The following is a 21,011-nucleotide window of genomic DNA, read 5'->3' on the forward strand; positions in this document are numbered from 1 at the left end:
CGAATGAGAACTTCATAACTCTAGGCAAAGTTGTCAACTGCAAAAGAAAGATCTGAGAATAGAAGAATCTCAAATGGTTGAACAAAGTCAATTTCTTGACCGAACTAACTTCTGGCTACAATCTATTGCTCTGTTATCTGCGTTCACCTACATAGAGTGATTTTTTAAACTTTGCATTTGCCGTTTTTCTCAAAACAAGCTTACTATCCATATCGTATACACCACCAGATATCACCCAAGATTTGAACCGTCCATTCAGTTGACTATAATGCCAGCAATAGCAGAATAACAATGCGATAAGAATTAAAATATAAACAAGAATTTTTTTATCCTACACCATGGACTTGCGGATACTAAACAACTAAAACTCCATTTTTAAGCTACTTCGATTGAGTAATGATTACCATGGGCAGTTGGTGAACCAATTTCTCAGGGAATTTGAGATAATCTAATAATTAAAAACCTTAAAAAGTCAATGCTTTTACGTTAATTCAACTTTAGTCAACAACATTATTGACGGCTTGCTCCATTTGAATACATAACTTCCATTAAGATAAACAAAAATTGATCTGATTCCATCGAAAGCTCAACACTTTTTTAGGATCACTTAATATTAATCTCATTAATTATTGCGATCAATCTAATCAGGTATAAAAACTTTATTGAATCTGATCTTTCCTTCAGGGCAATTTGAAATTCAAATACAAACGGTTGTTGTAATTAATTAGAAAAGGGGGACCTTCTCTATTAAAACACCACCAAGGACAGGTGATATGCGAACAAAATGATAAAAATAACACTTTCAACTAAAAAAAAAATAATAATTTCTTTGCGTCAATCAAATACCAGGAATTGGATGAATTCGATTCGAATTCGGGAAATGTGTATGATTTTAAAATAAAAACATACAAACATGTGAAACAATACTCCCCTTCACGGTCTATATATGTTAGCCAATGTGAGACATTCCTCCGGTGCCGTGACATTACAACCTGATCAAATACATGAAATTTAATGAAAAATTGAAAAATGACAGAGACGGAAAAATATAGAAATTGGTTAATGTACATACGCACATCCGATATAGATATCGGGGCGGTAAAACATTTTCTGTGATAATCAATGGCACAATCATGTCCGGGACAATATCGCCATCATTGCCATCATTGACTGCACGTTTGTCGGTACAAACCGCGACACGGATGATAATGGGGGCTTTTTTTCTAATGAGATAGCTTTTAATTAGGGGGGTCGGAGTGGGGAGGGAATGATTGCCGAATATTCGATTTTCTTTAGAATCGATTTTGTTAATTTGAAAGAAAACCGAGAGTAAAGATTTTAGAATATGACCCCGAATTTTGTTCCCAAATTCTTCAATGTTTTCTTGGAATTTTTGATCCTTTTGTGAAAAGGCTTTGTCTTTTCAGAAACAAGAAGTAATGATGACTTCTCAGGAGACTTCCGTAATTCCAGAGGTCAGATCTATACTTCACAACCGGAATTCGGCTGAAAAAAAAATCCGCGCATACGTACAACTAGCTCCAAAGGCGACTACTTATTTGTATGCCATCGCGCCAGCTTGCTCAGGAATTTCGGGGTATTTGGCATATTCTGCAACCCTTACCTCCTTCCTTAGTTTATGAACTTAGGAAGCCCTTTCATCTCAGGAAGTACTAAAGACTTCCAGTCTGTAGTTCTCAAAATTGCTTGGCATTCCTTAATAAATATGCCAACCTGTTTTACGAGTTATCCTAGAGGATCGTCCCGAGTGTTCCTCATCCGCTTCTCATAGTCTTCTTGGGGAGTACGCAAGACTACATACAAGATTAGCAAATCGATCTTCTAGGCGGCATGGAATTTCATTCATTTCCATAAGCGACGCTAACACTAGAGTAAATGCACGAAATTTTTCACGTGCAAGTATTTGAAGAATGTCGAACATATGCAATGCTTTTCTTCCATCATACAAATTCAATCAATACACCGGAATGCGAATCTACTGTATGCCGATAAGAAGTGGAATATTTGCTCAATGTCAGACGTCAAAATTCAATCGACTGTTCAAGAGTTTCAAGTGTCCCTTCATCAAGGACTGTCAGAATCCATTTACCAAAATATATAACATATATAAGGTTCAGGCACTGTCTGTGACTTCTGTTCTCTTTGTCTCTATTCCTTCTCAAAGGAGCTCCCTCTTCATTTCTCCTTCGCATCTTTCCGCTATTTTCACTTGACTGAGTCCGAGATATACCTGTACAAATTGGCCAGACACTGTCCCTTTAGTCATTACAATGGTCTTATGTCAGGCGCTATTGTAATGACTTAAAGAAAGATCTTTAGGTTTCTGTCCCGTTCAATGACTTGGTCAACCCATCTGAATAGGGTTTACCACTTCTCTTGGTCATTAGTTAGTTTGACCCAAGTGGAGTCGAGAGATTCCCAAATCTTAAATCATTTAGTGTTTGATCATATCGATTACAAATGCCCTCACTTCGAGCCTGATCATAGTGAGGTCAGGTAGTCCTTTGGCGCCGGTCTGCACTCGGAACAATAGCAGGCAACAGGGCCAAACACGGTAAATGCGAGGTAATTAAATCGCTCATTGGGTAGGCCACTGTCACTGACAGTGATAGCTTTATTGCGGTCAGTTGTCAAAGAAATCTGTTTTATTCTAATTTTGCTATAGATTGTGATAAGAAAAAAGAAATCTGATTCTATCTAAACATTCAAAGCAAATTCGGCTTTAATCACTTAAGACGGAATACTGTACTTGAATGTGGAGACCTGGTGTTAGCTTATCATCGATTGATTTTTTAGTGACTGAGCAATATTTGCTTCGTAGAACGTATTTTGATTTACCCATTGCACTTCTTAGCTCGTATGCTCAAATGCAAATGGTGAAAATTCGTGGCTGTCATCCCTCCTTAAAAAGACATGGTGTCTCAAGGAGAGACCTTACTCTTTCTTCTGTATATTCTTCTTAATCCTTGCGGCTTCGGGGGAGTGATTGACAAGGCAATCATGACAAAGATGATATCCAGATACCTCTCTGGAGCGCAAAAACTATATAAGGTGGGTGGCCATCATGATTTCTCAAATGGTTTGGAGAGAGGACCTCTCGCTTCTCCCGCCATACTCTGCTTAAACACTACCATCATGACTTTTAAATACTCCCATTTTGGGACCCCAGTTAAAGAGAGGAGACTGCCTGTGATTGCCTGACTGGCCAAAAATGTGGGGGAATGTTTCTCTCCAATTAGTCCGGTCCAACATCAAGTGGGTTTCAACTCAAGGTCCCTCAAACCTTAAGCAAAAAATTGATAGAATTCTATCAAAGGTTATTTTTTGCCAATGAGCTACTAAAACTTAACGACAGATTTCACGTGGTGGTAGCATGGACATGCAACGAGAAAAAATAATAAAAACCTTTTTTTACATAGCTGTCCATTCCATTGTCACTCATGCATAGTGTCACACCAATGTAGATACCGAGATCGAATAGATACATTCCTTTAGTTGTACATACTAATTCGAACTTACAAAAAATTCAGAGAAGAGAAAGATTGTGCCATATTATATTCTACTAATATTTGGGAAACCCCATGGTTTTATGAGAGCTGTCAGCAGTCAATAGTTGACTTGATATGCATGATATAATGAGTGCCTTTTATTAAATTTTAATATCATTATTAAATCTACTTAGTTAAGGTCTGTCTGATTAATTAAAGTTTTTTTTCTTGCCTTTGCACGAAGATTATTTTGCAAAAAATTTAAAATAATCTGATCTAGCTTAATTTTATGTTGCTGGTATGGTCGTCCATTTATACTACGAACTGAAGAAGAATTTATTTAACCCAGGATTAGGAATATACTATATTTATTCTTGACGGATACCGGAAATATGGTTTGACGCATAACAAAAACTCAGTAAAAATGCAACACCCTGTTAGGATATGGAACAGTATTTTTCGGGAACTCAACTCAAACATGTCCAAAAAATATGGAGGACTTGCTGGATCCCTCCGATATGGAGGGGTGTTTGCACATTGTATAGGGATTAAAAGGATGTGGGGAGGCAGCAAATGATTCTTTTGGTTTCCGGAAGATATTAAAAGACAAAATGGCCTCTCTAAACGGGTGAAGTGCGTAACCAAACTCGTAGAATAGAGGCAGCGCTTGCTAAGAAAGAAAACTAAAAATTTGGACCAAAGAAATAGTTATACGATGAATGGAGAATATTCAAAAAAGAGAGGTTACTATATGTGTGCCGACATTTTTTGAACCTTGGAGGGAATGTCAATCAAATCAGGTATTCCAAAAAGTAAAATTTGATGATGGGTCTGAGAAAGGCTCCGAAAATGAGAAGTCATTGAATTAACTGATGAAGTGAACAATTATAGCCAAAGATCTCACTGGCGAGGCAGTAATATGGTCGTGTCTAAATCAAGTTATCCAAGAAATGGTGGAGTTCCTAGTATTCAGATTCATCAAAGCAAGAATAATCTGTCTTTATACTCTGATGACTCCGAGTTGAAATGTATCGAAAAGGTAAATTCCCGGGTTCAGGGTATGCATAAAAGTAGTAACACCAAAAATTCCAAGAACACAACTCGCAAAGCGGGGTGACGAGCAATCTTCAAAATTTCCCCCACATCGTAGTTCCAATGATGGCCAGCTACTTCCTTCGAAACCAAGTGTCACGGAAGCAACGTCAGATATACAAACATCTTCGCTTCGGAAGCTAAAAACAACAGTCCAAAAATTCTCAAGCTAACTCGTAGATTCGACGCTTTTGGTCTAATTTGTGTATACAGTACAGATCCAAAAATCCCCAGCGTAATGTGGGTACTACAGAGGTTCAATTCGGAAGCCATCAAATACATGAAACAATGTGGTTGGGCTTGGGAGAACACGAATAACCAAAATATGAAAATACGGTGGACTATAGACACAGGCATTTATCTGCGCTCCAAATGGCAAGGATCATGTAGACAGAGACGGTTCAGCAAAGCACTTCGCAAAATGAATCAGCAAATAGTGTTGGTCTTATATTTGCTAGACAATGTTCTCACCGCAATGACCAACGTACCTATTAATACCATCAATTGACTCAACACTTTTTACACTATGGCCATGACATCGATGGGCACCCGATTTCGGATTAATAACCAAACCATCGCAACAACGCCTGCTCCCGAAAGAGGCGTCTCAATCTAGCTCCTTTTCAATAATCTGTGGTAGTGATTCCAACCAAATCCGCTAGAAGGGGTAAATTGATGATTGATTGATGATCATCATCAGGCAGGACTTCAGTAATTCTCTAACCTGTCAACAGTTCAACTGTCTAACACCACAACAATCTAACATCAAGCGCCAAAATATCATCAGTTCCAAAACCAACCGAATATTCGTAATTTCCTTTCAATCAATCACTGACAGGGGAGTACAATGTTGATGGCAATTACCTTCAAAAGTTTACCTGGAGTCAGAAAGTCGGAACCTCCTCAACTCGTTTCCGAATTTCCCAAAATTTTCACCCCGGGCCCAGGTTCTCTCTCTACGGCCCTTTCTTCTCTCAAACGCCTATCCTGAGTGGTCGGAGACAACCCAGAGAGAAGAGATATCCCAAAAACTTAAAAAGATTGACGGTGAAGGTCCGCCCGCTAATCTTGCTCGCTCGAGCGCGGCTCATCCTCAGACCATCGTATTGGAGGATGCTCCTAGATAAAAAGAGTTTTGAGGGCATTCAAATAAATTAAATTAATTGAGTGAAAGGTTAAGTCGTTCAGTTACATTTTCTTTTCACGCTGATTGACATTCAAACGTTCAAAACGAACATATCAACTGAAGATACCACTGTCAATAAGGTGCTTCAGAGTTGGTGACGACAGTATGCTGCCCCTGCTCAGGGACGTGGTTTCGAAACTGCGGCTGAATCCTCCTTCCCGACATACGGCGGCGGAGGTCGACACCCCCAGGAACCTTGAACATGTTCGCAGGTCCTAATTAGGGTGGATGCTCCTCGAAGGCCGCTGCACTTACCATACGAGAGCCCTTTTAAAGTGCTGGAGCTGCGGGAACACTCCTTCAAGTTCGACGTTCGGGGCGGCCCAAAATCTCCTTGCGGAGGCTAAAGGCTTTTATCGAACCAGCTCCAAAAAAGCGTCTATGAAGCATCAGGTTCGCCCGGTAACCCCATTGGAGGGATCACGTCCCGGTTTCCTCGGCTGAACTCGCGCAGTTTCCGCTGGAGCAGAGTGAGGTGGTGGCACATCGAAGGCAAGCGCCGCCGACTGCATTGCCGGCGGTGAGGTCACCTCTACCAGACGCACTGAACTGCCGCCGACACAGCTAGCGACCTGGCATGAGGCCTGCGCGCGTTTTCTCTTTCTACTTTTCCTGACCGCCGGAGCTTATGGACGCCGGCCGCTTTTGAAATAAATAAATAAGACAAAATCATTTGTCAGCGATAACTCCTAAAACAAAACCAAACCGAAATAAGGAAACTAGACTTCCATAATAAGAGTGACAGACAATTTGTGAAATGAAAAAAGCAGATGACGCACAATGTCGCCATTTTGATGTCCTTTTGCTCTGATGTTTCATGAATACTTTCGTTTACCAAACTGTGCTCGCGAAACCACTTATTCACAAAAACCAAACAAGTTTAATTTCCAAAAAAGATCAGCAGTCGCGTTTCCTTGAAAGATAAAAATGACCGTATAAGCCAATCCCGGTCAGGCAAGCTCTTCCTGATTCTGATCTGTCAGGCTCATAAACCTCGAGTGCAATTTCCTGAGCACGGGAAAAAGATTGACACAAACAGATATTTTTAATTAAAAGAAAAATTTCTTTTAACTGCCAGAAATACGCAAATACAAAAGAACGCTCAAATACGTCACCACCAGCAGACAAAGGAAACACAGTGGTCATCATGGATAAAGGAGCATACGACGACTTAGTACGCCAAAAATTAGAAGAAGGTAAGTTTCACGTTATCAGGAAGGACCCTCTGTCAGACTCCGTTAAAAGAGTGGAAAAGGAGCTGGCTGAATGCAAAGCCCATTATTAAGAAAGTAGCCGAATTGAGAATGCCTAACCCATCTCTGCCCAGAATCAAATGCCTCCCCAAAATACGTAAAGAAGGCAACGAAGTCAGAGAGACAATCGCAGCAACGAATTCACCGATCGAAAATCTTTCGAAGTGGTTCTTCGGAGAAGTTAGAAGATTAGGCCTAAAATAGGAAAACGAGCAGTGGAAAACAGCCGAGAAATCATTGCCAGACTCAACAAGACCGGGGGGATACAAAATTATGAAATATTAGTATCCTGCGGAGTAAAAGTGCTGTTCCCAAGCGTACCAATGAAAGTACACTTGTTCGAGGAATGGATCACGACTCATGAAAACTCATCCGAATGGTGGAACAAGGCTAAATTGCATAAAAAACTGGCCTTCACGTGCATGAGTGAATCCTATTTCACGTTCAGGAATAAATTTTATAAACAACCAACCTCCCGCAGCAATGGGCAACCCCCTCTCACCGCTGTTATTCGAGATATTTATAGAGAACCTGGAGGATGAACTCGAGGAAGTTGGGACACTCCCGAGATTCTGGATCAGAAACGTGGATGGCGTATTAGCAATTATCAAAAGGGAAGAAGCAGGAACAATCCTCGAGAAGCTCAACCAGGCACAAAGGAACATCGATTTCACCATGGAGATCGAAAAGGAAGGGGAGATACCGTTCCTAGACTTAAAAATAAGGCGAAAAAGAGGAGATTTTGAATTCGACATCTACAGGAAACTGACCCAGACACAACGAACCATCACATACACCTCAAATTACGATTTCCACTATAAGACGGCGGCATACAACTTTATGATCCATAGGATGGTCACAACACCGCTCAATGAGGAGAGAAGAAATGAAATGAATTATATCCTGGAAACAGCCAAGAAAAACGGATACATCAGGAACTTCATCGAAAATCGGATCAAAAAGAAACTACGCCAGGCCGCAAGACAGCAACTTTCAACAGTCTTACAGGAGGTGAACATAGAACCTAGGCAATGGGTAACACTAATCTACTCGGGTGGGATGCAGAACATCAAAAGGCAGCTACATAATGTGAATTCCGGGTCACCTCGGCCAGTAGACAATACCTACTTAGGACCCGGTTACAATCAGTCAAGGACAAAAAAGAGTGTACAGAAAAGAGCGAAATTTATAAGATCTCCTGCCCTGACTGCGAGAAGATTTACGTAGAGCAAACAAAACGGCTGGTCCATACCAGGGTGTAAGAACACTTAAAGGAGGCCGAATCCGCTAAAAATAATAATAACCCACGCATTTAAATTAAATACTTTTAGCCAATAAAACCGAAAAATATCTTCCTAAGCAATCTTTCATTTGAAAGACAATTTGCCAAGCTAATCCTCCGGCGACATCTCAAGCATTCCGTTAGGAGTTGTCAAAACTAAGAGGCAAGATGCACGTTGTTCGACTCATTTATCAGAGGAACCCAACTGCCAGCTTTTACTAAGGACCAAGAAACCACGAATCAGGTTATTCAGCACATTGTCATATCCGTGCCGATAAGAAAGCCAAAGAACCCATTCAAACTCTCCCATGATCTAATATCACTTGAAAAAACACGAATTTGTCAAACCAAATGCAAATTGCCTAATCAAATCACACATTTTTGTGTTAAAACAAAGCCATACCCAGGCTAGAAGACAATAAAACAACCCCATAAAAGTCTCCCCAGTCGCGCACTACGCTATCAACTTAATTCCTGTACTGAATAGAAATTGAATTAATGAATGACCAATTCTTCGAAATTTTTGTGAAATCCATTCACTTTGCTGTCCGCACTTTAAGCAAGTTTGTCTGGTATGTTGCCATCGGCGTCTTTTATTCGCAACCAAGTGCATGCAGGAAAGTGCATACCGAAAAGACCAGAAAAACACCAAAACCAGGAAAACTTTTGGGAAAACATAAAACTGTTAATTGAAATGCATTTCATTGCATATTATCGTGCGCGCAGATACTCACTGGGCTAGGAAAAAAAAAATTTTTGTGCACTTTGTTGCGAGCAACAAGCCAAATTCAACTAAACCAAAGAATGTCGTGAAAATCGTGACCAGAATGATTAATTTCCATTTATTTAAAATTCCATTATTCTCCGAGTGTTTGAATGCGCATTGCAAGATAAAGCGTCTACATTTTTTCCCAAGAATTGAAATGGAATGATATCAAAAAGTCCGTTAAGTGGCATTCTTCACCTTTCCACGTCTGAACGTATCTTTTTTGAATGCATGCACTCGTGTGTACGATAGTTCAGGACTAATGAAGATGATTAGCATATTGAAGTGCAAAAATTTAGATGGTGTGGAGTTTAGAACCGTAGCCATGGCCATTGGAATTAAATGGAAGCTCACGAGAACCAACGTCGTGAATTTTGGAGCTCTCTTCCTGCAGCTCAGCATGACTTCCTGGGAAAGTTTTAATTCAAATTTTTGAGCACTCACCGCAACTGAAAGTTTGGATACAATGTTATAATCTCCTAGTTGAACCTCATTACTCATGCCTGTGAACATACCTCCCAACCTCTGCAAAAACCACTGAATATGTAGTCATGACTGGAGCTGACTCACTCATTCACTCTGCAAATGAAGCTGATGAGAATTTTGAAGAAAGATGATTTATTGGTGACTTTGTATATCAAATGATCCTATTTCTGCACTACATGAATCAGTTCCTATTTATATTTATGTTTCTCACCCTTTCCCATCTCTCCTCAGACATGGACGAAGAATGCTATCCTGCAATATCAATGAGCACAGCAACCAACAACACACGATGGATCGTCGATCCAGCAACAGCCTCGCCATCCTCAAGTCAGAGCAACAGTAGTCATTCCACATCTGCATCTCAGATTTCCCTGAACAACAGCAGCTCCAGTTCACATCAAACATCCAGCAGTCATCGGCAAAGTCAAAAGATGCAAATAGACACACAGGATCAACAGTTGCTGCAAAACTCAGCGCTATCAGACAACGTTTCAACATCAAGTTGTGATGAAATTGACATTGATGACACATGTATAAAGGACGAACCACTTTCACCCTCGTCCAGTTGCCCGCCCAGCCCTGTCTCGCCAGCCTATGGAATCAACTTGAATATGGCGAATGTGGCAGCCTTCACAAATGCTGATTTGGTCTTCGAGCACAAGGTGAGTCTTACAGAACTCTGGAATACCCTTAAAACTTACTAACCATGGTCATCTATTCCAGAATGGTTCCTTGCAACTATCCCCTGCCTCACAGAGTCTTCTTAAGAACCAACAAATCATACTAAGCGGATCGACAAGTCTTCAGCCACAACGGATAGTCATGCCAAAGCTTAACATTAAAGTGGAACAAACAAACTCTACCGCCGGCGTTTTCAGCCTTCCACCAACACCGCCATCATCGTTACCCAGTGATGAGTCTGAGGGAAATCAAAGTCCTGAACGACATCTTGCATCACCAATGTCCCCGCCAAATGTTCAAATTCAATCATCACCTGTAACCTCGACTACATCGTCACATCGGCGATCGCATCCTGCTTCGACGTTATCAACCTCAACAACAACCTCAACGTCATCGCATATAAGTTCGAGCGGGGGTCGTATTGGATACAGTGGCTCATCTACCCGCCAACCAATACATACACCATTGATTAGCAGTCAGCCGGTAAGTTCCCATCAGGAACATCCTTGGGGATCACCTTCTAATTTATTGAAATTTGGATTTATAGAAAGGATCAACTGGCACTCTTGTACTTACTGAGGAGGAAAAGCGCACACTTCTTGCAGAGGGTTATCCAATTCCAACCAGATTACCACTTACCAAAGCCGAAGAAAAGTCGTTGAAGAAGATCAGGAGGAAAATCAAGAATAAGGTGAGCTTCCCCATTTGTTTTAATTTTATTGAGTTAAAGGAAATAGTAAAGTTAATCAGGGACGAAATTGAAAGGACGAGGTCAGCGGCCAACCAGTATCCGGTCTAGCTAGGCCCACCTTAGCAACAAACCCTAGATATCCCAAGATTGCGCCGGAGTCTACCAATTTCATACCTGTAACAGCTGTCTAGCAACATCATGGCTGCCCTGATTTCTTCTTCTTTTTCTACCAGATTTTTCTAGATATTGTCCTTAAAGACTTTCCGAGCTGGATCATTCGGATTAAGTCACCCGCCCACCGGAATTGTAGCCACAACCAGACGGTCATAGTATCTCTCATAAGTTACGTCGTTATATACCGAATCATCCATCCTCACCTTGGAGCCAAAAGTTCTTCGAAGGATCCTTCTCTCGCGGACAAGATTTCTCGTATTCACATCAACATCACAGATCCCCTTTTCCGGGGACAGGTTAAAAAGGATGCATGATTTGGCATCCCCCTATCTTAGACCGTTGTTGATGTTAAATGGTCTCGAGGTTGATCCTGCTGGCCTTGTACATTGTTCAGGATCAGTCTAGTCAGCCTTGTCATTTGGTTGGGATACCGAATTCTCTGATGGCATAATGTTCAACGGAACGCAATGGACCTCAGGGGAAAGAGTCGGCGACTTATACAATAAACACAAATTCTGAGGCCATACCAAGGCTGTTCAAATATACGTTGGCAGTTGAAGGGTTGCCCAAACTAGACATACTATTTGCCAACCAAAGTTGCCACTGCTGAAATGCATTTTAGCTGTCCCATGACCCTCCTCGAGACACCTGTATTCCTTCTCTACTGTTCTGCGCCAAGTGCGCATAGGGCGAACCACTCGTCGGCCATCTTGGGAGGGCGAATGCCACTGTAAGGTGTAGCCAGCAATGAAATTGTCGCCTTTACTAATATGCGACCTATCCACTACCACTTCTGCCTTAAAATCGTTTTTGAGTAACAGTGATGGACATTTTCCATGCGCTGCCCCCACATAGTAACACAGAAAGAACATTAGCACAGAACGGTCTCACCTCGATCCTGGTCTGGAGATAATTGTATTTGCAGACGTTGGAGAAGACAGCGAAATCAGATCTAGTGCTGTTGAAGCGTCGGGCAACATCGAGTTCCATGCCACGCTTTTTAGATGTATAAACGTTTTCGATGTTCTGCCTATTGATGCAAATTGGGAGGGTAAGATGACATGTTAAACTGAGACCCTTGGTTTTGTTGCGTCTCTTTCCATTTGGACAAGGTCCCTGGCACGGTGAGAGAGGAAAGAAATGCCATCAACTTAGTCGAGGTATTTGAGGAAAGCTTTCATCGTCAGTTGAACTCCTCCAAGTCCTTCAACAAAAGCAATATTAAGAACGTCACCGATAACAAGACAAAATAACATTGGTGACAAGATGAGTTGGCTGTGATCATGGTCATTTGATCATCGCCCAACCCATTTTGTCATTACAAATGGCGCCCAAAGTGGGGAGGTTTGGAGATAGATGACCATCCTGCGTTGCCGGAGGAGACAAAGAAGAGAGAACTATCCCAAAAACATAAAAAGATGGCAAAATTGACTTGAAGGTCTGCCCGTAAACGTTCAAGCAGGTGGGAGATCGAAGTGTTCTCCAGCCTGGCTAGCAAAGAGGCATCCAAGCAAGTGTAGACGAAACACTTCGATGGAGCTTAAATATTTGCGGCCGAACCTCTTCACTGCCAATTTTGGGGATAGCTCTCCTCTCTTGGTCTTCTCTCGGATGGTCATCTGACCATTTCCAATTCCATCAGATATTACTAATTAAGTTGACCAACTGCGGAGATTAGATGTCAAACAGACAACCAAATCCAAATGGTCTCTTAACAGTGTCTGAGATGGCCATTCAACTGGAGAAACTCGGGGGGGGGGGACTCATATAAAATCAATTTGAAAAGGGGCGAATTCCGCATATACAGGACTACCGGCAGACCTATACTACTGTTTGACTACTAAATTTGGGCCACGACAAAAACATCTGAAAATGCCTGCAACATCTTTGAGCGTCGAATTCTGCGGCGCATGCTTGGTTCAGCACAGAAAGGAACAGAGGGATGAGTCAAGTATATCGTGAAGTTGCTCGAAATCTTTAGCGATCCAACTGTATCCAGTAGCAGTAGGCAGGCCATATGGCGCGTATAGATGACGCAAGAATCCCTAAGCTCACACTGAAGGGTGAAGCAAGAAGCACATAAAACCATGAAAAGGTGGAAGAATAGCGTATACGATTCCATCGGGTTGTTTTTAGGGTTTACCAACCAAAATCGAGGATTTTGGAGGAAATTCATCTCCTCCACTATTTGTGGTGATTTAACTACCTAACAGAGGTGAACTTTTTAGCATTTTCTACGGTAAAGCTCGTCAAAATAGGAATTCAGACGAGCTTCACCGGGCGGGATGTTTCTGGTGGAGGTGTAAAAGATAAGGTCATCTGCGTATTGGAGGATTCGGATTGGGTTTGCGTTTGGGTTTTTTTTGGGTAGGTCTGCGGTGAACAGTGAAAAGATGGTAACGGAGACAACTGATGCTTGCGGGACGCCATCCGGACTTGAGTAGGGAAAAGAGAGGTGCTCTTGGAGTTGGATTTGGGATTTCTACCCGTCAAGAAAGCTAAGAATTAGCTCCCAGAGGTTCAGATGTTCATATCACCCGGACAGCTTGTAAACGACTTCACATTGTCATACTCAGTTGAAAGTCGTCTTTATGTCGAAGAGACAGGCTATGGTCGGCGCCTTCCGGTTGAAGCCCGAGAGGACGTCCAATTTGAGCAAGATGAGTGCGTGCTCAAACGAGTGTTTGGGTCGGTTGGCGAATTGAAAGTCGGGGAGTGAGTGATTTGAGTCACAGTTCTCGTTGATGATTGCTTTTGTGGTCCGGTCGAAGGTCTTGGCAGAGGATGATAGGATCGAGATATGCCTACAACTATCGGCACTTTGAGGATTCTGGTTCTTTTTTGGGATGGGAACTAACTTCCAATCTGTTGGGAAGGGGACATTGATTAGGTAGGGGTTGACCATTTAGGACATGATGGGAGCAATACTAGGAGCGCAAGAAGAGATTTTGGGCAGGATGAGAGATGTGGTAGGAAGGGAGGGAAAGAAGTTGGGAGAATTTTTCGCTTACCCCGTTATCAAAGCGTGGTTCACGGATGTGGAGGGTGCAGTAGTGTACTTGAAGGAACTAGCCGGCAAGGACGTTCACTTTTCTCTGTGGGGGGGGGGGGGGGGATGTTTCGGGGCAGGATCGCGTTTTGTTAAACAGATTTGCCTAAATGCGGGAAGGCTTTCCTGAGTTCAGTGACTGTACTAGAGTTCAGTTCGTTGTTGGAGAGGGGGTTGTGGAAATATTGGGTGTTGAGAGTCAGTCCACGTGAGGGTCTTTTTGTATTTGATATCGTTTAGGATATCATCAGGGAGGGTAATGAGGTTGCGAGGCACAGAGGGATTTGATGCGGATGAGGGATTGATTAGGACAGTAGACGATAGACCAGAGCTGAAAATCCTCGATCTTGAAGCAAAAAATTCATCGTTAAACAAACTCTCAGATTTTTAGAAAATGCAGCCTTTGAGGTTTCCGTCTTTCCTTGGCATAATAATGGAGGATGCTCGTTTTTCTGTGTATATTGTCAGGGTGTTAGGAATGAGAAGGGGGATCCCTTCCTCACATCAAACATTTAGGTACAATAGCTCTTTTGCCATTAATTAAATATTATAAATAATATCATTTAAATATAAATAATATCACAGAAGAGAGTTATGATTAGAAAATCCCCCAATTCGTAAGCTCAGTTCTACAATTTACCTGTGGCCATAGTCCACGATTCTGATGATTGCATGCCCATTTTACACGAGTCATAATATTTGGATTACTGGTGGAGTCGACGCAGCAGTTTGAAGCAAAGTCAGTAAGTTATCCTCACTTTCGTCAGCTATTTTTTGAATTCTCTTCGTTGGTATCAATTGAGCACTTAATCCGTATGGATGAGGGTGATCCCACCCGAAAAGTCTATAAGGGCAATATCTATGCTAGAAAAAGAAGGTGAGGCAGACCCTGCCTGATGGAGCGATGGCATAGGTCAAGACGCCAGACAGCTTTTAGGGATATCGAATTGGTGGACCTCGGCGCAAAACCGGGATGTCTGGAGTTCCATATTAAGGCAGGCCTAGACCGAATACCGATTGTTGCGCCGTTGATGATGATGATGACTCTGCTCCAGAAAACCGATCCCTGTCCAACGCATCCACTGCAACGTTGTTACATCAGCCCTATATTGGGACAGGGTATCGGCTAGCTGCTTATCTGTATCTCTGTATAGGGAGCGCACGTTACATGAAAAAATGCGCAAATCGTTGTTCGGTTTTCGTTGCCGGATTCGTCGTTGTAAAGTTCATCCTGTCGGAGGCTCCTTCTGCGGCCTCGTAACGGTGTTTTTCTGTGTAGGGTTGTCAGCCCTACCCAACCCCCAACCTGGAGGGCCAGTTGGTACAATTTTTCCCGTTTTTTGGCGCCGGAGACTCGCCTTCATCCTTCTCCTTCTGCAACTTTTCGTTAAGAAAGAGCTCCCAGGGGTCATCACCTGGAGATGGAGATAGGGATTGGTAGTAGAGCTGTTGTTTCTGGTTCCCAAGTTTCATGCTCCATGGTGGGCACCAATCCACGTTTCGCTCTGGGACCTACACTATCCTTTGACCACCCCAATCCCTTTTTGGAGAGAGAAAAGAGGCACTAAGCGACAATTCTATTAGAAAATAACTAGACATAAAAAGAGACTACGACAACAAATGCACAGAACGGTTGTAATGTCTGCCGATCGCTCGCCAAAGACAAAACACAGCAACAGCTTTCTTCGAACGCACGTTCTCCGACATCATATGCTGCATGCGATCAGCAGTTTAGTAACACTGCATTAATCAGTAAATGCTTCGCGACTGCCTGATCCGATCCGCTAGGCGAAAATGCATTTGAAAGTACATCAGCATGGGCATGTACATGGCTGAAGTTACCTCTATCTGACCTTCATGAAACTACAGATACACTTTATAGGACATTTTTCCTGTTTTTTTCTTCCAAAGTCCATAGTCACAATCCATTTTATATATTGTCTACGAGGATTGCTCGGCCACCATATTATTTAGAATAACAATGGCATCAACGGAGTGCATTATCACACTAGATTTTGAACTATTTCCAATGATGGAGCGATAGTTGAAGGAGTAGAGCGTCAGCCTTCCAATCTCACTCCTCTAGATTCGAACTCTAGTCGTCATAGGTGTCTGTGTTCGTCTTGTATTTGTCTCGGTGCTGTGAGCTTATCACTTACACAGCGATAGTGAAACTGAAACACAATCTGACTGTGTGGATGCCGTATACTTCACCATGGAGTGAACAGGAAATACTAATCAGTGACTTCCCCACAGTATTGTCTACTATTACTTTCATCCAATCCAATCACGTTAAGGCCACTGGTTGCACCCAGGAGCCAGCTAATAGGGTCGGTCGTGAATACTCTGCACTAACCCGAAATTCAGGTAACTCGAACGCACTTTCTGGTTAACAAACTTTATATGGTGGGAATGGGGTAGGTAGGTATCAGTGGCCGAAGAGCCCAGTTAGCGCTGTGGTGCGTCGTTTTCATGGCACAAACTCCCTAAGACCGAGACTGCTGTTATCGGAGCAGGGAGGCAGAGTCCAGCCAGGTCGGATCTTCAGACCCAGCCCGTAGCATTCACGAAGGAAAGCATCTCTCCCACCCTGCAGCTAGAAATTTTTGTGAGGCCTCCAAAGAATGGTTTACCCAGTGTCCCTAGCCTGACTGTATCTAAAGCTGGGCATTCGCAGAGGAAGTGATGGGAATACTTTCACTTATTTTTTCAAGGACATTACAATCCTTCTGTAGATTGTTTCCGTAAATACATATATCATTGTTTAATTTTTCTATTTCAGATTTCTGCACAAGAGAGTCGGCGAAAAAAGAAGGAATACATGGATCAGCTTGAACGTAAAGTCGAGTTACTTGTATCAGAGAACTCTGACTATCGAAAACGTGTTGAATCCCTCGAGGATTCCAATGCAAACCTGATGAATCAACTAACTAAGCTCCAAGCTCTGCTAAGTCGCCAAACCTCAAAGAAAATGTAAATTCACTTACATAAAAGTTCAATGCTGCGTTCAATTCAGCAAAATTTATTTTTTTTTGTTTCTTTTTTGTCTTCAAGTCATTCCTTAGACGTAATGAATACCATATAAAATAAATAATGATATGTGAAACAGACAAAAAAAACAAACACACACATACACACTAATAAATAGCAATTATTATATGCTCAAAGTGAAAAATTGAAAATCAAGAAAAACTTACAAAAGTGCGTTTTAATATCTAAGACGATGAAATATATCTTGTAAAATATGTAAAATGAAAAAAATTGTAAAATTAAGTGAAAAATTGCAAAAAATTAAACACCAATAAAAACAAACAGCAACAACAAACAACCAAGATTATTGTAATCAAGGAATATAACAGCAAATCAAAATGTAGATAAAAAGTAAATTGATATATAGACATGAAGTATTTTCATGGCCTTAATTATTATATTCACCAAGGGGCAGATACTTCCTTGACTGGTTTTATTGAAATTTTTATTAAAACTAAACAAAGGTAAATTTACAAAAACAAAATCATAATTTTGTAGAATTTTAAATGAAAAGACAAAAGTTATAAAATCAAATTAAATTATTTAATTTAAATTATATTAAAATAATATTTTACATTGATGATATTAAGTAAGAGAAGAATTAAAAGTGAAAAATAGTATATAAATCATGCAAGAGTTACGAGACCTAATTATTTTTATTAAGTCTTTAAAGAAACAAAAAAATATTTTTACAGATGGTCAACTGTAAAGTTAAACCTTAAAAATGAAATTTTTGAAAGTATAATTGCTGCCTTATATAATTGTGGGCTGGAAAACATAAAAATGATAGTTTTCAGGATTTTTCAATCGTAATGGTGTTTTCGCGTAACAATTTCTTATGAAATTATAAAATAGTTTTTAAAATAAAAAAAATAAAAATGTTTTATGTAACAAACACTTGATACCAGAAGGAAAATCATATATAAGGACGATTGTTGAGATCGATTGAACACTAAACAGAGGATACATATTTTTTTCCTATTTATTAAAGCAAATTGTACAAATTTAAAACATATATGAATATATATCAATATAAAACTATATATACAGATTAAGAGCAAGCGGTGGAAAATATATTAAGTACGAAACAGCTTATATTAAATAAATAGAAATAATATTTTATATAAAACTTATTATAACATGTTGAATTAGACAAATTTACTATTATTCTATATAAGATTGTTAAGTTTTCTAGAAGAAAAATCAAGTACCACGTATATTGAGGAGATATATACGAAATTTAACGAAATACTAAGAAGAAATGGTTGTATGACGAGGGAACTGACAAACAATGGAACACTTATTTTACTTTTAATTGAATTTCATCCGTTGTGAGTAGACTTACTTTCAGAAAAATGAATTTTCTTTCAAGTATTTACTTTGGTTGTAATAATATTTTTGACACTCCTCGCTTGAAAGCATTTATCTGGTGATTCCATCACTGTTTTAAGATATTTAATTTTGTGCTTTGTTGAATATCCACAATGGAAGAGACATGCACGAGGATTTGAAATATAAATTGGTTTTTGGTTTTTATATTTTCTATGAAAACTAATCTTTAATCTCGCTAGTAACTTGGATTCTGATTAGCTCGTCGTGCTTTTTTTGAAACTATTTTTCTTTGTTATTTCTGTTTTTATAAAAGTCTAGAGCCACAACAATCTTTTTCGCTTCTCCGATCCAGATTTTATTTTTAATTTAATTGATCTGTATGATATTGAAATGCGTAGTTACATTTCTAGAAAAATTTATTTGTATTATTTTTTTTTTATAGAAATATTTTATTTGCTTGTTTCACGTAAGTTTTCATGTATTCTTTTATATTTAAAAAAAAAATGGCCTGACCGATGCAATATAGCGTTTATTATGATAAAAAGATACGACCTTCATTATTGAAGACTTTTATGTCCTTGAATTTCAATTGTAATGATACAAAGTATCATCGGTATATATATATAAGATAACTGGTAGATGAGGCTTTCATTTATATAATTTTCAACCCCAAAAATATTGATATTAAATTGATGGAACAAAGAAACCACGAAAAAATCTTGAAACCTAGAACAAAAAAATACCGGAAATATCTTATAATTTACAACAAAGAAGTACCGAAAATTCAAAAAATTATAGTACAAAGGAGTACCGGGGAAAACAAATATAGAATTCGCAAGGCATAAAGTCTTCATAATGATTATAATCTTTTATCAATTATTTTCTTTTAATTCTTTTTATTTTATTTTTTTTTTTTATTTTATTTAAATGAGATCTAATTTTGCTTATTATATACAAACAATTTTCCTTGGTTATCATATATATTTATTTGTACTAAACGGCCACGAACACAGTGCAATAATAGAAAAAAAACTATTTTAGTAAAAACAGGTTTAAAGTATCCAAACTTTTTCAAGACCTATATCTTTCTAACTTTGGGAAAAAAACTATTTTAGTAAAAATTTTTGAATTAAACTTTAATTGTCATCTAAGAACGTGTGCAATATCATGCAGAGAATGGGTAACAATTCGAGAGGAATAAGATGTTAAATCTTCATTATCGATTCTGTTAAACTGGAGAATAGATGCAGGTTATGTATGTAACATGGTTCATAGAATTATTTGTGTATGTGTTGAAGTTAATTTGTGTGCAGAGATTTTTCGAATGGAGTCAAAAAAAGGAAGAAACGAGAAACTAAATGACATTATTGAGTACCTTTGCAAATTTGGAATGGAAATACCGCGGTGTGGATGCATGACTACAATTCAATATTCCATCCCCCTTTTCGCTTTTTTTAAATCAAGATACATTTGGGTATTGGATTTCAGCTCAATCGTGTCCCTCCAAAAGTGAAAGTCAGCCTTGCTTTTCAGTTTCTTCACTGGTCTATCTCGACTGTTTTCCTTTAAGTCTCTCTCTGGGCAAACTCTCGACAGGACACTGGTCTATTTTGACTGTCTTCCTTTAAGTCTCTCTCTCTCTTTCTCTCTCTGGGTAAACTCTCGGAAGAACACTGGTCTATTTCGACAGTCTTCCTTTAAGTCTCTCTCTATCTCTGGGCCAACTCTCGGAAAGAAAATTTTGTGATACCTGATTTAATACGAGTACATACCAAACATCTTTCTGAGAGCATATTCCCTAGTAAACCCTTTTGAGTAAAAGATGCTCGAACATTCAATTATCTAGGACAAAATTAAGTTTGGTTGTGTTGTGTGGAAATATTAAAACCGCACCACCAACCACTCAGGTCTAATTTGTCCTGTAGAGTCCCCTAAAACGTTTGTCCAGCCGGCTTCCTACCTCCGACACTCGCAAGCTTCTGCGAATCTGGGAACGTCTTCCAAAAAAAAAGAGTGTACAGATGCTTTGTTGAAGAAGACCCCACTGAGGTACATATCCTCAAAGGCAACGAACAAACTCTTATAATGACCTTTACGGTGATGAGGATATCACAATGTGACTTATGCGTGGCTTCTCCGAGGTAGTTGAACGGCCTTCCGACCTCGTTTCCAGGGTTGAAATCCTGGCTGCGACCACGGATCCTTCTGGTTATCGTTATGCTTATTCTGCTACTAAAGGCGTATAGCTTACACAGTATTAAGGGTGATAATAATGTACCTGAAGCATGGTCTCATTGAAAAATGTAGTAGGGAAATATAAATAACAATAAGAAGAACTCCATGCACCACAAAGGAGTAGATGTGAGTATTTCTCAAAATAAAATGGGCCCCAAAATGGTAAAAAGAGGCTACTGTCCTAGGGTTCCAAGTTCATACTTCATCCTTTTTTGATCCCAACCTTTTACGATATAACCAAGCAA

General features: G+C 39.9%; 1 protein-coding gene across 1 annotated transcript in view; it reads left to right on the forward strand.

Moving 5' to 3' along the window:
- LOC119649330 (cyclic AMP response element-binding protein A) overlaps positions 1–20,685 on the forward strand; it is a 292,138-nt gene extending 271,453 nt beyond the window's left edge. Inside the window, exons 3-6 of the mRNA XM_038051435.1 lie at positions 9,806–10,236; positions 10,298–10,738; positions 10,803–10,946; positions 16,952–20,685. Of these exons, the coding sequence (XP_037907363.1) occupies positions 9,806–10,236; positions 10,298–10,738; positions 10,803–10,946; positions 16,952–17,146 (1,211 nt within the window). The 3' untranslated portion in view covers positions 17,147–20,685. The remainder of the gene's footprint in view (positions 1–9,805; positions 10,237–10,297; positions 10,739–10,802; positions 10,947–16,951) is intronic.
- The last annotated feature ends 326 nt before the right edge of the window (positions 20,686–21,011 follow it).

The sequence above is a fragment of the Hermetia illucens genome, chromosome 2, assembly GCF_905115235.1.
Source record: "Hermetia illucens chromosome 2, iHerIll2.2.curated.20191125, whole genome shotgun sequence".
In the NCBI taxonomy this organism is placed as follows: domain Eukaryota; kingdom Metazoa; phylum Arthropoda; class Insecta; order Diptera; family Stratiomyidae; genus Hermetia; species Hermetia illucens.